We start from the raw sequence: 15,363 nt of genomic DNA, 5'->3' as shown, positions 1-15,363 counted from the left end.
CCTAAAAGACTTGACTCAGTGATGCCAGTTGTGATTCTTGGGTGCAATCACACATGATCATTTCAACCTTCTACTAGTTTTTCCATCTACCTGCATGCCAGACACTAGCAGCAAAAGTTACAAATGGCAACTGTGTGTAGGGATGCAGTGATTATCATAATTGCAAGCTGCTTGTTAAACACCCAAATCAAAACTATGGGATCAGGGGGGCTCATAATCACTGCATAAATTGTCAGTGACTGAGGATTAGCTGCATATTCCCAGATAAGCCAAGAATATATCCACAAAATTGTGTTCAGTTTATTTGCAAATGGGATTCCATGCATATATAAGATCTATTGATCCAGTTGTTTTCACTTACCCTATAAATAAGACTTCCCTCTAAATGTTGGCCTTCTGCTTGCCCCACCATTTGAAAGCTACAGCTATTTCTTATTTTCAAAAGAACTTTAACACAAATTGAAATAATAGCTTAGTCTAGAAAAAAGTCCCATTGAAATGAGTAAGAGGCTTAAGGATACTACTTATCTCTGCTTATTTTATAATGTAGCATTTGGGGTTTTCAAAGCTAAATATGAGCTGTCTTATGGTAGGCTCAAGAGATATATATGCCTTTGAAGTTTTAAAAAATGTATTGAAATGTGAAAGCAAATAAATACGCTCCAAGCATATAAAAATATTCAGTTACGACATTTTGAAATTAATGACTTTTGTTGGGCTGAACTCAATAAACATTACCTTGACCTTGTCATCTTTTTTGGGTGTACATTAATTCTTCAGTCTATAGATGTACAGTATTTGGGCCAAAATTAGGATGCACCATTACCCATGAGCAACTCCTTTATGACTACCTTAACTATACTCCATGAACTCAGAGGTATGTTTTCCTCAGCAGTCTCCAGCTGGCATGGAAAAGATGACCAAGTCAGATCTGAAGCACTTTTGGTCACTTTAAATCTGATCTCACACTGAATATCTACTGCAATCCTACTCAAGTCCATGTAATTGGATATACTGAATTCAGCAGGACTTTTCTCACATCAACAGGAGTATTTAACATTAACAAAATGAGATCTGCCAATTTAGCTGGATGCCATTTTTTTCCATTTACAATTTAGAGATCAATTAGGTATGACAACCATATTATAACATCTGAAAATTATATTGAGAGCAACCCTTCATCTTTGATTTTAAACGAATCAAAATATATACAGCATCTACATAAAAATGAAAAAGTTATGCTTTAAAAAAAGTTTATTCCATGAGCAGTACATTATTTCCTATTTTGAGAGTTTTCTTAGTTGGAATTAAACTTAATCCATGCGAGCTTTCAGTGTCCGGGTAGTTATTTTGTCTTTCTCACTGGTGAAAAGAGAAAAGAGAGAGAATCAAAATGAAAATTGTACTACAGTTAATCCTCTACTTAAAACTAGTAATTTAATGACTGTTTAGATTTATAACAGCCTCAGAAAGAGTTCTTTATACATGCAATGCATTTCCAGCCATTGTGAAATGTCAAGTCACATTTCTTTACGATCACATGACTGCATTTCAGGTATTTTGGCTACTGGTTTACAATTGGCTACAACTTCCTGCCATCATATAACTATGATTTCTGGTGTTTTTTGCTGATTTCTCCAAAAACTACAACTGCTTAATGACTGCTATAAAAACAGTAGTAAAATAAGCCTATCACAAGATGCCTCAATTTACGACCATCATGACATAGCCAAAACTTCAGTCCCAATTGCAATCAAGTCAAGAACCATCTTATCTCTACTGATTAACAATTAAATGACACTTTTATCCACCAACAGGTAAAAAAGGTATCTAAAACCATAACTGGTTTCCCAGCAGTTGCCCATAACAATAGCACTATACCCATCCAGAGGGAAGGACAAATTAATTGTGCAAATGATTTTTACTGGCTTAATCTTGCTTGCTGCTAATTATAGCTGTTGTCCTTCCAGGCAAGCCAGGGAAATAAACCAGAGAAATACTGCCCCACATTTTTTAAAAAAATTGATCTTTACCCACTCAGTTTCTACTTACATCACATGCACTATCACTCCCATACCAGATACAGCATCTCTGTCCACAGCATTGAGCATGGATTGTCCTATGGTTTCAAAGAGGTGATCAGGTTCCTGCATCAAAAAAAAAGTTAACTTTAATTATAAAGTTATTTTTAAGATCTGTTCAAACTTAAGTGAATGAAAGAGTATAAAAAGAATGTGGACTGAAAGACCCTAAAGAACAACAATTTGATGAGGATGGAGAGGGGAGGAATTACATATTAGATCTCTATTAAGATAGAGAATGTATGAATACAGCTATGAAGCTTTTCAAACAAGTTCTCTCTGAGCCACATCAATATATTCATGCATTCAGCATGTAAGGATAAAGCCAAATTCTAAGCAAAGCAGCACACGAACAAGCTATTTCAAACTGAAATAAAATTTTGTGCTGAAGAGGTTTATAAAGTGAAAAATACTGGGAAGAACTTGTACATATGCCCTAAGGCCCTATTCATGCCTACTTTTTGAAGTCCAGAGCCTGGCTCTTATTAAAAGTGTTCTATTAAAATAACTAACTCTGCTATATTTCTTATAACCAGCTGTGTATTTTTTCTTACCATGTCTGGCTCCCAAAGTGACTCACACATGCCATACATTTGCTCTGTACAGGTCCCACTGACCACAAAATCATCCGTTATCATTGGACAACCAATCAAGTCTAAGGAGCAGATAAAGGGTTCATAAGTGACTGGGTTTAATCCAGCAATTACAGGTTCTGTATAATAAGGTCCAAACCTGAAAGAAGCAAGAAAAGCAAGAAAAGAAAAAGCAAGAAAAGAAAAGCAATCAAATTCATTTTTCCCAAGTAATAAAATACATATCAGTACAATTAACTACCATTTTAAAATCATACATTTTCCTTGGTGTGATTAGGAAAGATTTAAGGAAGTCCACAATTTATCTATCTCCAACACTAAGAAGCTGGGGAAAAAATCCTCATCAGTTCTGAAGATTACCTACTATCATCTCGAGCAGAGAAATATTGCTATTTAATTGCAACTCCAATCTCTCACAATCTTAACTATGCAACTGATAGGAACTAGAGTTCAACTAAATCTCAAGGAGCAAAAACTGCCTGCTAATTTAGCAAATAATCCTGATGCAATTCAGGAAGTAAATCCTGGGATGGAAAACATTAAAAGTCACATAAAATAATTAATTTGTATGCTCCTCACAGCCATGATTAAAATGTGCTAGGAATGATTTTGTTAGTGCTAGGCAAGAAATACACCAATTTTAATATTTATACCTTAATCTATGTATCATAGGGGTCCTTAAATTTTGCAGTAATGCAACACCTAGTAGTGAGGAGCAAAGCCTAGAATAAGTTCTGACACTTTGTCTATATGAGCCTTGTCAGTTTTAAAAATTAGTGCCTATCCAAGTAAGTTGCTCTTGACCCCTTCCTAAGGCTCTCAGATTCTCAGTTCAAAATTAATTGCCTTATCAAACCTATTTCTGAATTGTTTTAATAACATGAATTATATCCAGGTATCATGAATGCTTGACTCTTTACCGTCTTTCATATAGGAGATTAGACACCATGCTCATTAGGGTCTGTGGTTTAATTTGCCTCCCTTCCTTCAGTTCATAAAGATTTAGTCGAAATTTGAGCCTTTGAGCACTGTAAGAAGAAAAACAAACCAGTTTCAAATCCATGTTAAGGCAAAATGACCATTCTCTTCTATTTACCATCCAGTGGCACAGAAGCATAATTTAAAGCCTACTAGTTGTGCCTGCAAGTAATTATAAAATAGAAATCTGATGAAGGGACAAATTGCTTTAAATTTCCCACTAATGTGATTAACATATAAACACAGCCTAGCATTCTTTACTAGAATTAGGCAAAAAGTCATAAATCAATAGTAAACCAGTTTATGATTCTGGAGTATCAAGGGAATTTGACTTAGTACCTTTCTGTTTTGTTAAGCAATTAATATGGTGTACCTCACTTTTAAATTCATGTAAGCAATTAGAGATGACTGCTTGGAGGCTTTTAAAATAACAATGATTTAAGTTGTTCTAAAAGCAAGCAACCATTCTTTAATTCTGAGAAAAGGACATTGAAAGAAAATTAAACTCACATTTCTGAATAGTTTTAACATTCTACATAGGAGCCTCTATGGCGCAGTGGTTAGAGCGCAGTACTGCAAGCTACTTCATTAGCCAGCTGCCTATACTTTGGCAGTTCAAATCCCACCAGGCTCAAGGTTGACTCATTCTTCCGAGGTGGGTAAAATGAGGACCCAAATTGTTGGGGGCAATATGCTGACTCTGTAAACTGCTTATAGAGGGCACTATAAAGTGGTATATGTCTATTCTATCTCATATCGCATACAGAAATGATCAGGGTGAGCACTCCCCAGATGCCTTCATTTAAAATGTCCCGGAGTATACACTGAGACTGCAAATTTATTTTGAATATCAGAGGAGTCAGCCTGTAGCTTATTTCACATAAATATTTATCCCTAGCTACTGCCAGATATTCTTTATTTTAGCTACTTACAGGTAAAACTGTATAACCACAGTTGGGACCGGGATTTTGGTTGCTAAGCATATAGTCATTAAACAAGTCATAACATGACTGGGGCTGATCATTTTTACTATGGTTGTTAAGCAAATCAAATTTCCTGATTGACTTTCTCATTGGAAGCTGGTGGGAAGGTTGTACAACATGATCACATGACTACAATATGCTGCAACTGTTGTATATGTGACTTGGTTGCCAAGCCCCTGAATTGCAATCACATCACTACGAAGTGTTTAAAACTTTGATGACAAATGGTCATTTTTTTCAAGGCTGTTGCAACTGTGAACTATTGTTTAAAAAGTAGTCATGTTGATAACTATTTGTATTTTTGGTGAAAAAAGTAATTATATTGTTGATACTTTAAAACATTGTATTGAAAGTTAACTTGTTTCTGCAAATTCCTGATATTTAGAAGCTGTCTTCCAAGAGCCATTTTAGACACTCTTGTTTGATCCCAGTGACTCAAGAACCATAATCTAATTTACCTCCCTGCCTACCACTGTAGATGTGAACAACTGGACATAGCTTCAACTTTTCAGTAACTTGGCCAGTCATGACATATTCTTCATTTCCCAATGTTGGAATAAGAATAAAAATAAATAAGAATAAACTAAGAAATTAGCTATAAGTTAGTTACAGCTCTCTATGAATATCCTAGTTTTCTAGTTGCTTATAGCTACTTAATGCAAAATACTTACACTGTCTGCACATCTGTGGCAAGACCAGCTAAACCAATGAATAATCTGTCACCCATTGGAAAAATTTTCTGAAAGTCTGTGGCCACCATCTGTGCTTGAATACCAAACCTGCGATCCGCTGCAATAGCCACACAGTTTTTCCCCTTCATGGCCATAACAGCCCCTCCATTATAGGACATAATAGACTAGAAAAGAAAAAAAGTTTAATTGAAATATGTCAAAGGCACTTTTTTTACTAGAGGCTATTAAGATGTGCACATCAAGGTTTATCCTTATGAATATGAAGAACATTAGAATAAGCACATTTAAGCCACAGTGCAAATTAAATTCCAAATTTTAACTGCCATTACACAGAAAGGACTAAAAGAAATGTTCTATTTTGGTTCACAGAAAGACTAAGAGTTTTTCTCCACTTCATTGTAATCACAGTACAAACAAGCTCTGGTAAACACTTTTTTTTCACAATTCCCATGATGTTGCCTTCATCCAATTGCTAATCCATGCTCCTGACAGCATTAAGTTGCCCTTAGTTTTCCCATTTTAAAAATGTTTTTACCCCTAAGTAGTCAATTACGAATATAATTCTACAAATCCCAATAAAACTGATGGTACTATAAAATCAGCTTATGAAAGTGGGGTCAGCTTGATGTTTATTGGCCAGTATAGGGTTGTGTATTCTCACTTCTAGTCCTTGGACACCATCCTCCAGAAACAGGGAGGGAGAGGGAGACTTCTGTCTGCTACTTCAACCCCCATCCTATCAGTAAACTGTTAATTGGTCTATCAGCAATTTGGGCCAATCTGGGTCTCTAAACCAGTGATAATTTTGGAAATCTGGTGAATAAAATGTTTCTCTCCTTACACTTGCCATTTTTCCTAGCCCACTCAGGGAAAAATAGCAGATGAAGTCAGAGCAAGTTCTAATAAATGGTTAATATTGTGGGTGTAGCCTCTTGTCAAAATCATGTAAATTATCTGAGAGAGTCTAACTGGATTAAGAGGCTGCATAACTTTGAAAAACAAGACAAAATTCCAGTAGTACAGGGATGGGCAAATCCAATTGGTGGACATTAGGAAAGTGAGGAGATGTCAAGATCCCCTTGCAGAGCAAATGAGATCATCGTTTTGCTGCAGAACAGAAGCAATTTGGTTTGGCAACAGAGACAACAAAATCTATGCTGATTTAGGATTACTGCTACCTCAGAGGTGGAAAGAAAGCATTCTGCAAGATTGAGCTATAATCAAACATTTAAATCTCCCGATATAAATAAACTACAGTGAACCACTAATATCCAAATCACTATTATCAAGTCCACAATGTTTTTGATAACGATTTTTTATTTTCCAAGCAGAATTCTCCAAAATGGTTAATATTAACCCTGAGGGACTATCCATTACATAGTTATTATTTATAAATCTATTAAAATAGTATTTATTAATTTTCATATAATAGACGTTGAGTGGTGGTGATCGAGGGACAATCTGAAACAACATAAAGGAATCAATGTGCTGATGAGTTTGAGGAACCCCTGCTTTAAAGCATGGTGAAAACGTCTGTTTAGACAGCTTTTTTTTAAAAGGCAAGTCCCGGGACACGATGATCACGCAAGGCCATGCGGGCAAAGCGCTTTCACTATCGCCTTCACAGAAATTCAGGAGAGGAAGCAAAAGCCTCCCCACCCCACCCTCACACCGCGATCAGCTTCTGTGACAGGCACCGCTGACAAGTCCATCCCAAGAGCTGGGGGCCACAGACCCGATGACCCCCGGTATTTTCTTCTCCTCCTCCTCCTAAGCTCATTGTCTCTGATCCTGGGGGTGCGGGGGAGATCGCACACTGTCATCAAGGAGAGTGGCCAGTGATCCCTCCCCGGTTTTTAGCTCTATCTCCTTCTCCTTTTACCTCCGTCTCCCCCGCCCTTTGTTTCCAACATCAAGACTTACCATGATAAAAACCTCGGGGAAGGAAGGAAGAAAAAAAAAACCTTTCTCACGCACCACCGTCGTAAGACCAGCTTCCTTCCGCGGCTATTACTAAGCCCCTCCTCTACGAAGACGTAATACTTTAACATAAACTCCTGCGATTGGACAGTCTGCCCCGGCCGATCTAGGACCGGAGGTGGGCTTTCGGTACACGAAATGAAGAGTCATAGCTGTTTGTTATAGAGATAAAATATAAGAGTAGTTCGAACACTGGATTTGTAGCTCGAATTTTAAAGGGAATTTTTAGATGATCCCTACTTTTCCAATTCGGAAATTAAAGCTCCTCTTAAAGAAAAAATCGAGCTCCGGTACACGTAACTTTTCTTGAAAAAAATAAACTAGAAAATATGCCGCAGAAAAATAAAAGATAAAAAGACAATTATGTATTAGCTCATTTTATTATTGAAAGTCTCATTTCTGATTCTTTGGAAATAAGGAAATTATTATTCTCTGTATTTAATAAGCAACTCTTTCTTCGTTCTACAAAGACCTTTAAAAAAAAACAACAACCAGTGAGAAGAAACATCAGTAGCACAAATCAAGCGAAGGAAAATTGGGGAGCTTGTGTACATCTACAATTTCTCTGCTCCTTCGACTCCGAATGGAATGGAATGTTTTTCAGGATTCCACATAGCGTAGGAAGTTAAAACCCACCCCTCTCCTAGAAAATTGAAATATCCTAGGAAATACTAAAAAGGTAGAATATTCCCCCTAGAAGCTCAAGAGCAGAAACTCACCCCCACCTTTGTTAATGGGTGGACCATTAAAGCCTGGGCCAGAATACTTAACATAACAAAGATCTCCAGGTACAGCTATAGCAATTGCCCAAGAGCCCTTTCAGTGCATCAATCATCCAGCAAGGCTCAACAAAGCCTGGAACTCAGGAAAGCCTACAAAGTTAGCTAAGACCCCTGCTGTTGTATATAGTCATTTACATACTTGAAATACTGCATTCCAATTGGACCGCTCTTGCCGCCTATTGGTTGGCTACTTAAAGTCTGTTGCGATTGGTCCGTCTGACGGCGGGAAGTTTAAAGAACTGTCATTGGCCGCGAGCTGCGAGCAGCCGCTATAAAAGAGCTGCCACGGCTCCGGTTTTTATTGAAGTTACTGGTTACAAATAAAGAGCTTGAATTCACACTGGTCTCGAATCAGATCTTTCTCGCAACAGAACACTGGCGACGAGGATGGTATACTGAGACAAGGAGACCAGTAAGCACGTGGCAACGAGAACCGAGCAACCGACAAGATGGCCAGTAACAACTCACCACCCGCACCGTTCAACCCAGCAGAGGAGGATTGGGAATCGTACATTGACAGATTCCTCATGTTCCTCGAAAGCAACAAACTTCAGGGGATAACAGATCAAAGGAAGAGAGTGTATTCCTGACACACTGTGGCCCCACGGTTTTCAAAATGGCCAAGACATTGGCCACACCCCAGGACATTAAACAGATGGCGTGGCCAGATTTGAACCGGCTACTGAGAGCCCATTACGTGCCAGCTGTCTCCAGCCTTATCCGGAGACACGAATTCTACAAATGAGATGAACGAGAAAGCGAGAGCATCAGAGATTTTGTAGCGGCCCTAAGAGACATTGGAGGGGCATGCGACTTTCTCAACATGGACGAAGCCATGAGAGACCGCGTGGTCCTCGGACTGAGAGACCTTACTCTACAAAGCCAACTGCTGACCCGACCCAATATCACCATGATCGAAGCCATCGCTGAAGCCACCGCCGCTGAAGCAGTGAAAAAGTCAGCAGCCACCATGTGACAAATGAATACAGCTGCCCAGGAGACTCAGGGCGACCCGAACCAAGCCCGAGACAAGAAATCAGAGGGCAACCAGAAGACTGCTGCCACAACCACCCACCATGAGGACATCGATTTCCCGACCGACACCGATGACGAGGAGGAAGAAATACATAAGCTCCAGTCAGAACGGAACCAAAGAGGAAGAGGAGATCTGAATTCCATTGTGCTGGATGCGGAGGAGACCACCCCCATTCCGAGTGCCGTTTCCTCGATGCCATTTGCAGACACCATGAAAGATGGGGGCACATCGCCAGAGTCTGCCAGAACAGAAAGAACTACAGCCCAAAAAGATGAGGCAGCACTCCCCCCAGAACCAGAGAGAGACAGACTGGTAGCTGTTGGAGCCGAGAGAACAGAAGTAAGTGACACCAGACAATCATCATTGGCCACTCATGAGCAACCAATGCAAGAAAGGTACACATCAACGTTAACGTAGAAGGACAACCATGTGAGATGGAGGTGGATTCCGGCTCATATCTGTCCATGGTATCATGGAATACCATAAAGAACTTGATACCCAACATAAAAAGAGAAGAACTAGAAAGGCAAAACCTGACTCTGAAAGACTACCAGGGAAACAAAATCCTTGTAGTTGGACTTGGACATTTCCAAGTCAAGTTCAAGAGACATACCAAAATTCTTCCATTGACAATCGTCAACCAAGATCACCCTAGCCTGCTTGGACTCGAATGGTTCGCACCCCTGGGAATCGGAGTGACCGGAATTAACAGCATCACCTAGACAGACTGGGAAGAGAGCCTGATGAAGGAGTTCCAAGACGTATTTGACAGGAAGCTAGGCAAGTACCGAGGGACCCCTATATCATTTAATTTGAATCCTAACATAGCGCCAATCAGACTTAAGGCAAGACGAGTTCCCTTTGCACTAAAACCGAAAATCGATGAGCAATTGAATGAACTCATCGCACAGGGGGTGTTGGAACCCATCGAGCACGTAAGATGGGAAACTCCAATTGTGACTCCCATTAAGCCAGATGGGTCCGTGCGCGTCTGTGGTGACTATAAGGCCACCCTTAAACACGCACTACAACAAAGCGCATAACCCGTTTCGGTAGTCCAGCACCTTTTACATTCATTAGGGGGAGGAAAAGTTTTCGCGAAGCTCGACCTTGCGCAAGCGTATCAACAGTTGCCAGTCGACCCCAAGACAGCAGAGGCACAGACTATTGTGACACATAGGGGGGCATTCAAATGCAACAGATTGCAATTCGGCGTCAGCGTGGCCCCAGGCGTTTTCCAAAGTCTGATGGAGCGACTTTTGACAGGACTCAAGTGGGTGGTCCCTTACTTTGATGATGTATTGGTATCAGCCAGGGACAAAAAGCAACTAAAAACCGACTGAGGGAAGTCTTGCGAAGATTTAGAGAAGCGGGACTCAAAGTCAAAAGAGAAAAATGCCAACTAGCCACAAAGCAGGTTGAGTTCCTGGGATACCTCATAGATGAAGAAGGGATCCACCCCACCGAGAAAAAAATAAGAGCTATCAAAGAAGCACCCAGACCCAAGAACAAAGCTGACTTACAGGCATTTTGGGGACTCATTAACTTTTACAATGTCTTTTTGCCACAGAAGGCAATGATAGCGGAACCATTACATAGACTACTAGATAAAAAAGCTATCTGGACCTGGGGCCGATGAGAGGAAGCCACGTTCCAGGGAGTTAAAGACTTATTGACATCCGAATCTGTGTTAATCCAATGTAGCGACACCCTACCACTAGCAGTCACCTGTGATGCATCTCCATGCGGCGCCATACTCAGCCACATATTACCCAACGGCAGAGAGGCACCAATCACCTTCTATTCCAAAACACTGTCAAAAGCTGAAAGAAATTGCAGCCAACTGGACAGAGAAGCTCTAGCTGCAATAACGGGAGTCAACGATTTCACGAATACCTTTACGGTAGGACATTCTCTCTAATCACAGACCACAAGCTGTTATTGGGAATACTCACGGGGAACAAGGCCACCCCCAACATCCTGTCACCACCGATGACAAGGTGGTCAGAGTTCCTCACCGCATACAGTTACAAACTAATCCACCGACCAGGAAAGGACATACCCCATGCGGATGCCTTGAGCCGGTCACCCCTACCAGAACTGGATGACGACCCGGCACCTACTACGACCACTCTACAAATTGAGACACTACCGAACCTTCCCATCACCGCATCAGACATCGCGAAAGAAACAGCGAAAGACACACAGATGGCACGGATTTTGAACTGGGTAGGTAAAGGCTGGCCGGAAACTGTTACTGACGAAACTTTTAAACCTTTCCGTAACCGACAAATTGAACTTTCCATTGTGAAGGGATGTATACTGGGGGCGGGGGGGGGGGATAAGGTTGTCATTCTGGAAAGACTGCAGGAAAAGTACTGTGCATGTTACACGAAGGACACCCGGGCATCATAAAAATGAAATCCCTGGCCAGGAGTTACGTTTGGTGGCCAGGGGTGGACAGGGACATTGAATAATGGGTGGGAACATGCACTAAATGCCAAAAATCCAGACCTACCCCCCCTCCTGCACCGATCCTCAACTGGGACCCCTGATCGAGGATCCATATAGATTTTGCAGGACCTACAAAAGGGTATACATTTCTAATAACTGTTGATGCTTACTCCAATTGGCTGGAGGTCAGTGTCATGCATTCCACAACGACAGAAGCCGTCATCAAACAGTTAAGAAAATTATTCGTAACGCATGGGTTACCAGACCTATTAGTCTCAAACAACGGCCCGCAATTCACGGCATTGTCATTTGAAAAATTCCTCGCCGAACAGGGCATACGGCATGCCCTAACAGCACCCGCACACGCGGCCACAAATGGACGGGCGGAACGCATGGTTTGATATACCGAAGAGGCATTAGACAAGCTAGACACAGGCGACATTCAAGAAAAAATCGATAAAATGCTAACCATCCAACATATAACACCGAGCAGTACGACTAACAAGAGCCCAGCAGAACTTCTGGTGGTCAGGAAACTATGGTCGCACTTTGATAGATTACACCCCACATACAACCCTGAAAAGCCACCAGACTCCTCTAGTAAATACCACACATTTACACCAGGAGATCTAGTATATGCCAAAAATCTTAGAGGAGACCCAGTTTGGATACCGGCTAGAATAACCCAAATAACGGGGCCCCGATCATATCGACTAGAAACAGAGGACGGCAGGAGCTGGAAGAGACACATAGACCAACTAAGGTCTAGGACAATAGAACTAAACACCAACATCCCTAGGCACACGGAACAAACACACACACACAGATACCACACCAAACCGCCATTAGCAAAACCAGAGAGAGGGGAGATCCCTCAAACGCAAATAAAAGGGGAGGGGGAGACCCTCCAGTAACACAACAAAAAACAAATCACCAAACTTACCTGCAGGTGACTTCAGAAGAAGGGAGCTGGCAGCAGAAAAACATCATGAAACCACTCCTGGAAGAAGCAGCCGAGCCGACTCAACCAGCCCGGGTGAACCAGGCGGGAGCGGCAGAGCCGACTCAACCAGCCCAGGTAGACCGGGTGGGAGCGGCATGGCTGACTCAGCCTTCCAGGAGGTTTGAAGGAGAAGGACAGGAGAGTCAGCGATCCCGTCCGAACCAGCCAAAGACAACACCGCAACTGAATTGTGCAGGTCAAGTAGGAACCATAAAAGCCCCACCTACTTACGTGACTACGTAACGTAGGTTGGACCAAAGCAAGAGGGGAGGGGTGTTGTATATAGTCATTTACATACTTGAAATACTGCATTCCAATTGGACTGCTATTGCCGCCTATTGATTGGCTACTTAAAGTCTGTTGTAATTGGTCTGCCTGACAGCGGGAAGTTTAAAGAACTGTCATTGGCCATGAGCCATGAGCAGCCGCTATAAAAGAGGCTGCCATGGCTCCGGTTTTTGTTGAAGATACTAGTTACAAATAAAGAGCTTGAATTCACACTGGTCTCGAGTCAGATCTTTCCCATGACAGAACACCTGCCCCTGGGAGTCTGACAGCCTATGGGATACATTTCAGGAAACACTAAGGTAGGGCCCAACAGAGGGTATATAAGGGTCCCTCAGCATCTTGGCTGGCCCATTGTTCTCTTTTCCTTCACCTTGGAGCATGTGATCATCCTTCTTTGGAGCTTCAAGCCATGTGGTCCTGTCTACCATTAAACCATCTTTCCAAATACCCTCCATGTTTCCAGTGTCTTTTTCCCCACTTGGTACTGAACCCAGAAGAATATTTCTACCAACAATAGAAAGAACTGAAGAAGCTTCTTTAAGAAGCTAAACGTTTTCAAGGAAAAAAACCAAGGAAGTCCAGTTTCCTTGTAGAAAAGCATCTTTGGGACATCTATGAACTACATGATTGATATTCTCCTTAGACTAAACATCCTTTTATGACCCTGTAATCCCTTAATTGGGAATAGAAAAATATGATAAAGGAAGGTACTTGCTGAATAAAAAATTGTAAGAAGATAATTACAATAGAATGGGAGAATTGCACCAAGATGTACTTCTGCCTTTAATACTTTTTAAAAGTCTTTCATGTAGACTAATGTATCTCAACTTCAGCAACTTTTCTATATTAAGGTAGATTTGAATGGCAAACATTGCAGTATACAGATGACAACTAAGAGATAGGTTTTTTTGTATCTCTATGTTGCAGTCTGGATACAAAGGCCTGTCCTATAGTTTTTGCAGCATTACAGTCCAGATTGGTAGCCTTACTAAAGCCAGCACTAAAAAGGAACATATCATCTTTGCTAAGTTTCTATTGGTCTGAAAATTTTATTTTTATTTGATTTGTAAATATTAAAAGTTACACTGCCTGGTTGGCTGATGAAGAGAGGGAACAAAGGGGAGGGGTGAATAAAGATCAGACGGAAGAATAATTTATAGTTATGTTAATATGGCAGATCAAGCTGTGATTCAAAAATTATGCTCTAAAAGCTATTAATATTTCAAATTTTGAAACAGCTGACCTATTTACAAGATAATTGTTCATTTTCCAGACAAACGATACAGCATTCAAATATTGCAGAACAATTTTAGTGTTTCAGATTTTAGTTGGCTGCTAAATTTTAGATGAATATATTGAACTCTTTCATAAATAATGGCTTTCACATTGCAACAATCATTCTTTTATGTCTCTTAAAAGCTCCATTTTGAAGAGAAGGTAGCAGTTGTTTTGACCAACAGGGACTTTGCATGGATATGTCTTTGACATCACATATGCTGAAACTTATGAAGATCATAGTCCCGCACAGTTGGAAAACATCAAATCTGGAATAGTTTTAATACAATGCCACTTTTCTGCAAGATAGCCATTCATTATTTATCATTTCCAAGAATAATCATACCATAGATATACTGGTCATCTTTATTTCTGGTCTTCTGCTTATAATCTGTAGGATGAATATTGCCTTTTCCCTTGTCAATAAATATTGAAGGAATTGTGAATTACTTTATGGATAGAGTAGATAAGTTTCTGCAAAAGAGAGAAGTGAGAAGCTAAAGGAATGAAAGGCATTGCTGGAAACCCTTTGTGGAGATGGTGAAAACAAGCATGCAAGACTGTGTAAACAGAGGTAGTATTCAGCAGGTTTTGACCAGTTCTGGAGAACCAGCAGCAGAAATATTGAGTAGTTTGGAGAACCAGCAAATACCATCTCTAACCGGAGATTTTACAGGATCCTTTCCCTGCCATGGCCACCAAACAATGCCCACAGAACTGGTATTAAAAAAAATTGAATCCCACCACTGTGTGTAAACTCTAATGACAAGCAAGTAAAATAACAGGAGAGAGATAACAATCTCACAACTGCTGGCCTTTCATATGTAGGTTCCAATATCAGATGCAACTATATAAATCACAGATTGCGTTATAAAATCACAGTGCACTGGCTTCCCACTTGTAGACACCTAAACTAAATTGAGGAATATCTTCTCTTCTTTTTTTTTTTTACACTTTTAATTTCTTTGAGTCCCTTACTTCTTTTCTGTGCTTTTGAAAGCATTGCTTACTAAGAAAGGGATTGATGTATTGAGTAAAAGTGAATGTGTAAACACAATAGCTGGTTTCCACAAAACAAAGTACATTGTGGCTTAGTGTAATATGTAAGTCTAATAGAGCACTTTTAAATTCAAGGGAAGGTTGCTAAAAAAAACATAAGACTTTAAAAATGGAACACTAGAGGGAATTGGAATGAACTAAAGATTACAGCTACAAGAA

General features: G+C 40.4%; 1 protein-coding gene across 1 annotated transcript; it reads right to left on the bottom strand.

Moving 5' to 3' along the window:
• Positions 1 to 1,236: 1,236 nt before the first annotated feature.
• On the bottom strand, positions 1,237 to 7,393 carry PSMB3 (proteasome 20S subunit beta 3). Its single transcript, XM_026720963.2, has 6 exons — positions 7,251 to 7,393; positions 5,307 to 5,491; positions 3,595 to 3,702; positions 2,636 to 2,813; positions 2,053 to 2,147; positions 1,237 to 1,362 (listed from the first exon to the last, which is right to left on the bottom strand). The coding sequence occupies exons 1-6, from the start codon at positions 7,251 to 7,253 to the stop codon at positions 1,314 to 1,316; spliced, it is 618 nt and encodes a 205-aa protein (XP_026576748.1). The 5' UTR covers positions 7,254 to 7,393; the 3' UTR covers positions 1,237 to 1,313.
• Positions 7,394 to 15,363: the final 7,970 nt, after the last annotated feature.

The sequence above is a fragment of the Pseudonaja textilis genome, chromosome Z (genome assembly GCF_049901715.1).
Source record: "Pseudonaja textilis isolate UNSWEBS1 chromosome Z, rPseTex1.2, whole genome shotgun sequence".
NCBI lineage: Eukaryota > Metazoa > Chordata > Lepidosauria > Squamata > Elapidae > Pseudonaja > Pseudonaja textilis.
This window is presented reverse-complemented; position numbering and strand designations above follow the sequence as displayed.

Bases quoted from the DNA above. Each gene is read 5' to 3' on its own strand.
- PSMB3 (XM_026720963.2), bottom strand. The intron at 2,148-2,635 runs GTAAGAAAAAAT...TTTTTGATGCAG, and splicing joins CACTTTGGGAGCCAGACATG to GAACCTGATCACCTCTTTGA. The intron at 1,363-2,052 runs GTAAGTAGAAAC...TCTTTTCACCAG, and splicing joins GGAGTGATAGTGCATGTGAT to TGAGAAAGACAAAATAACTA.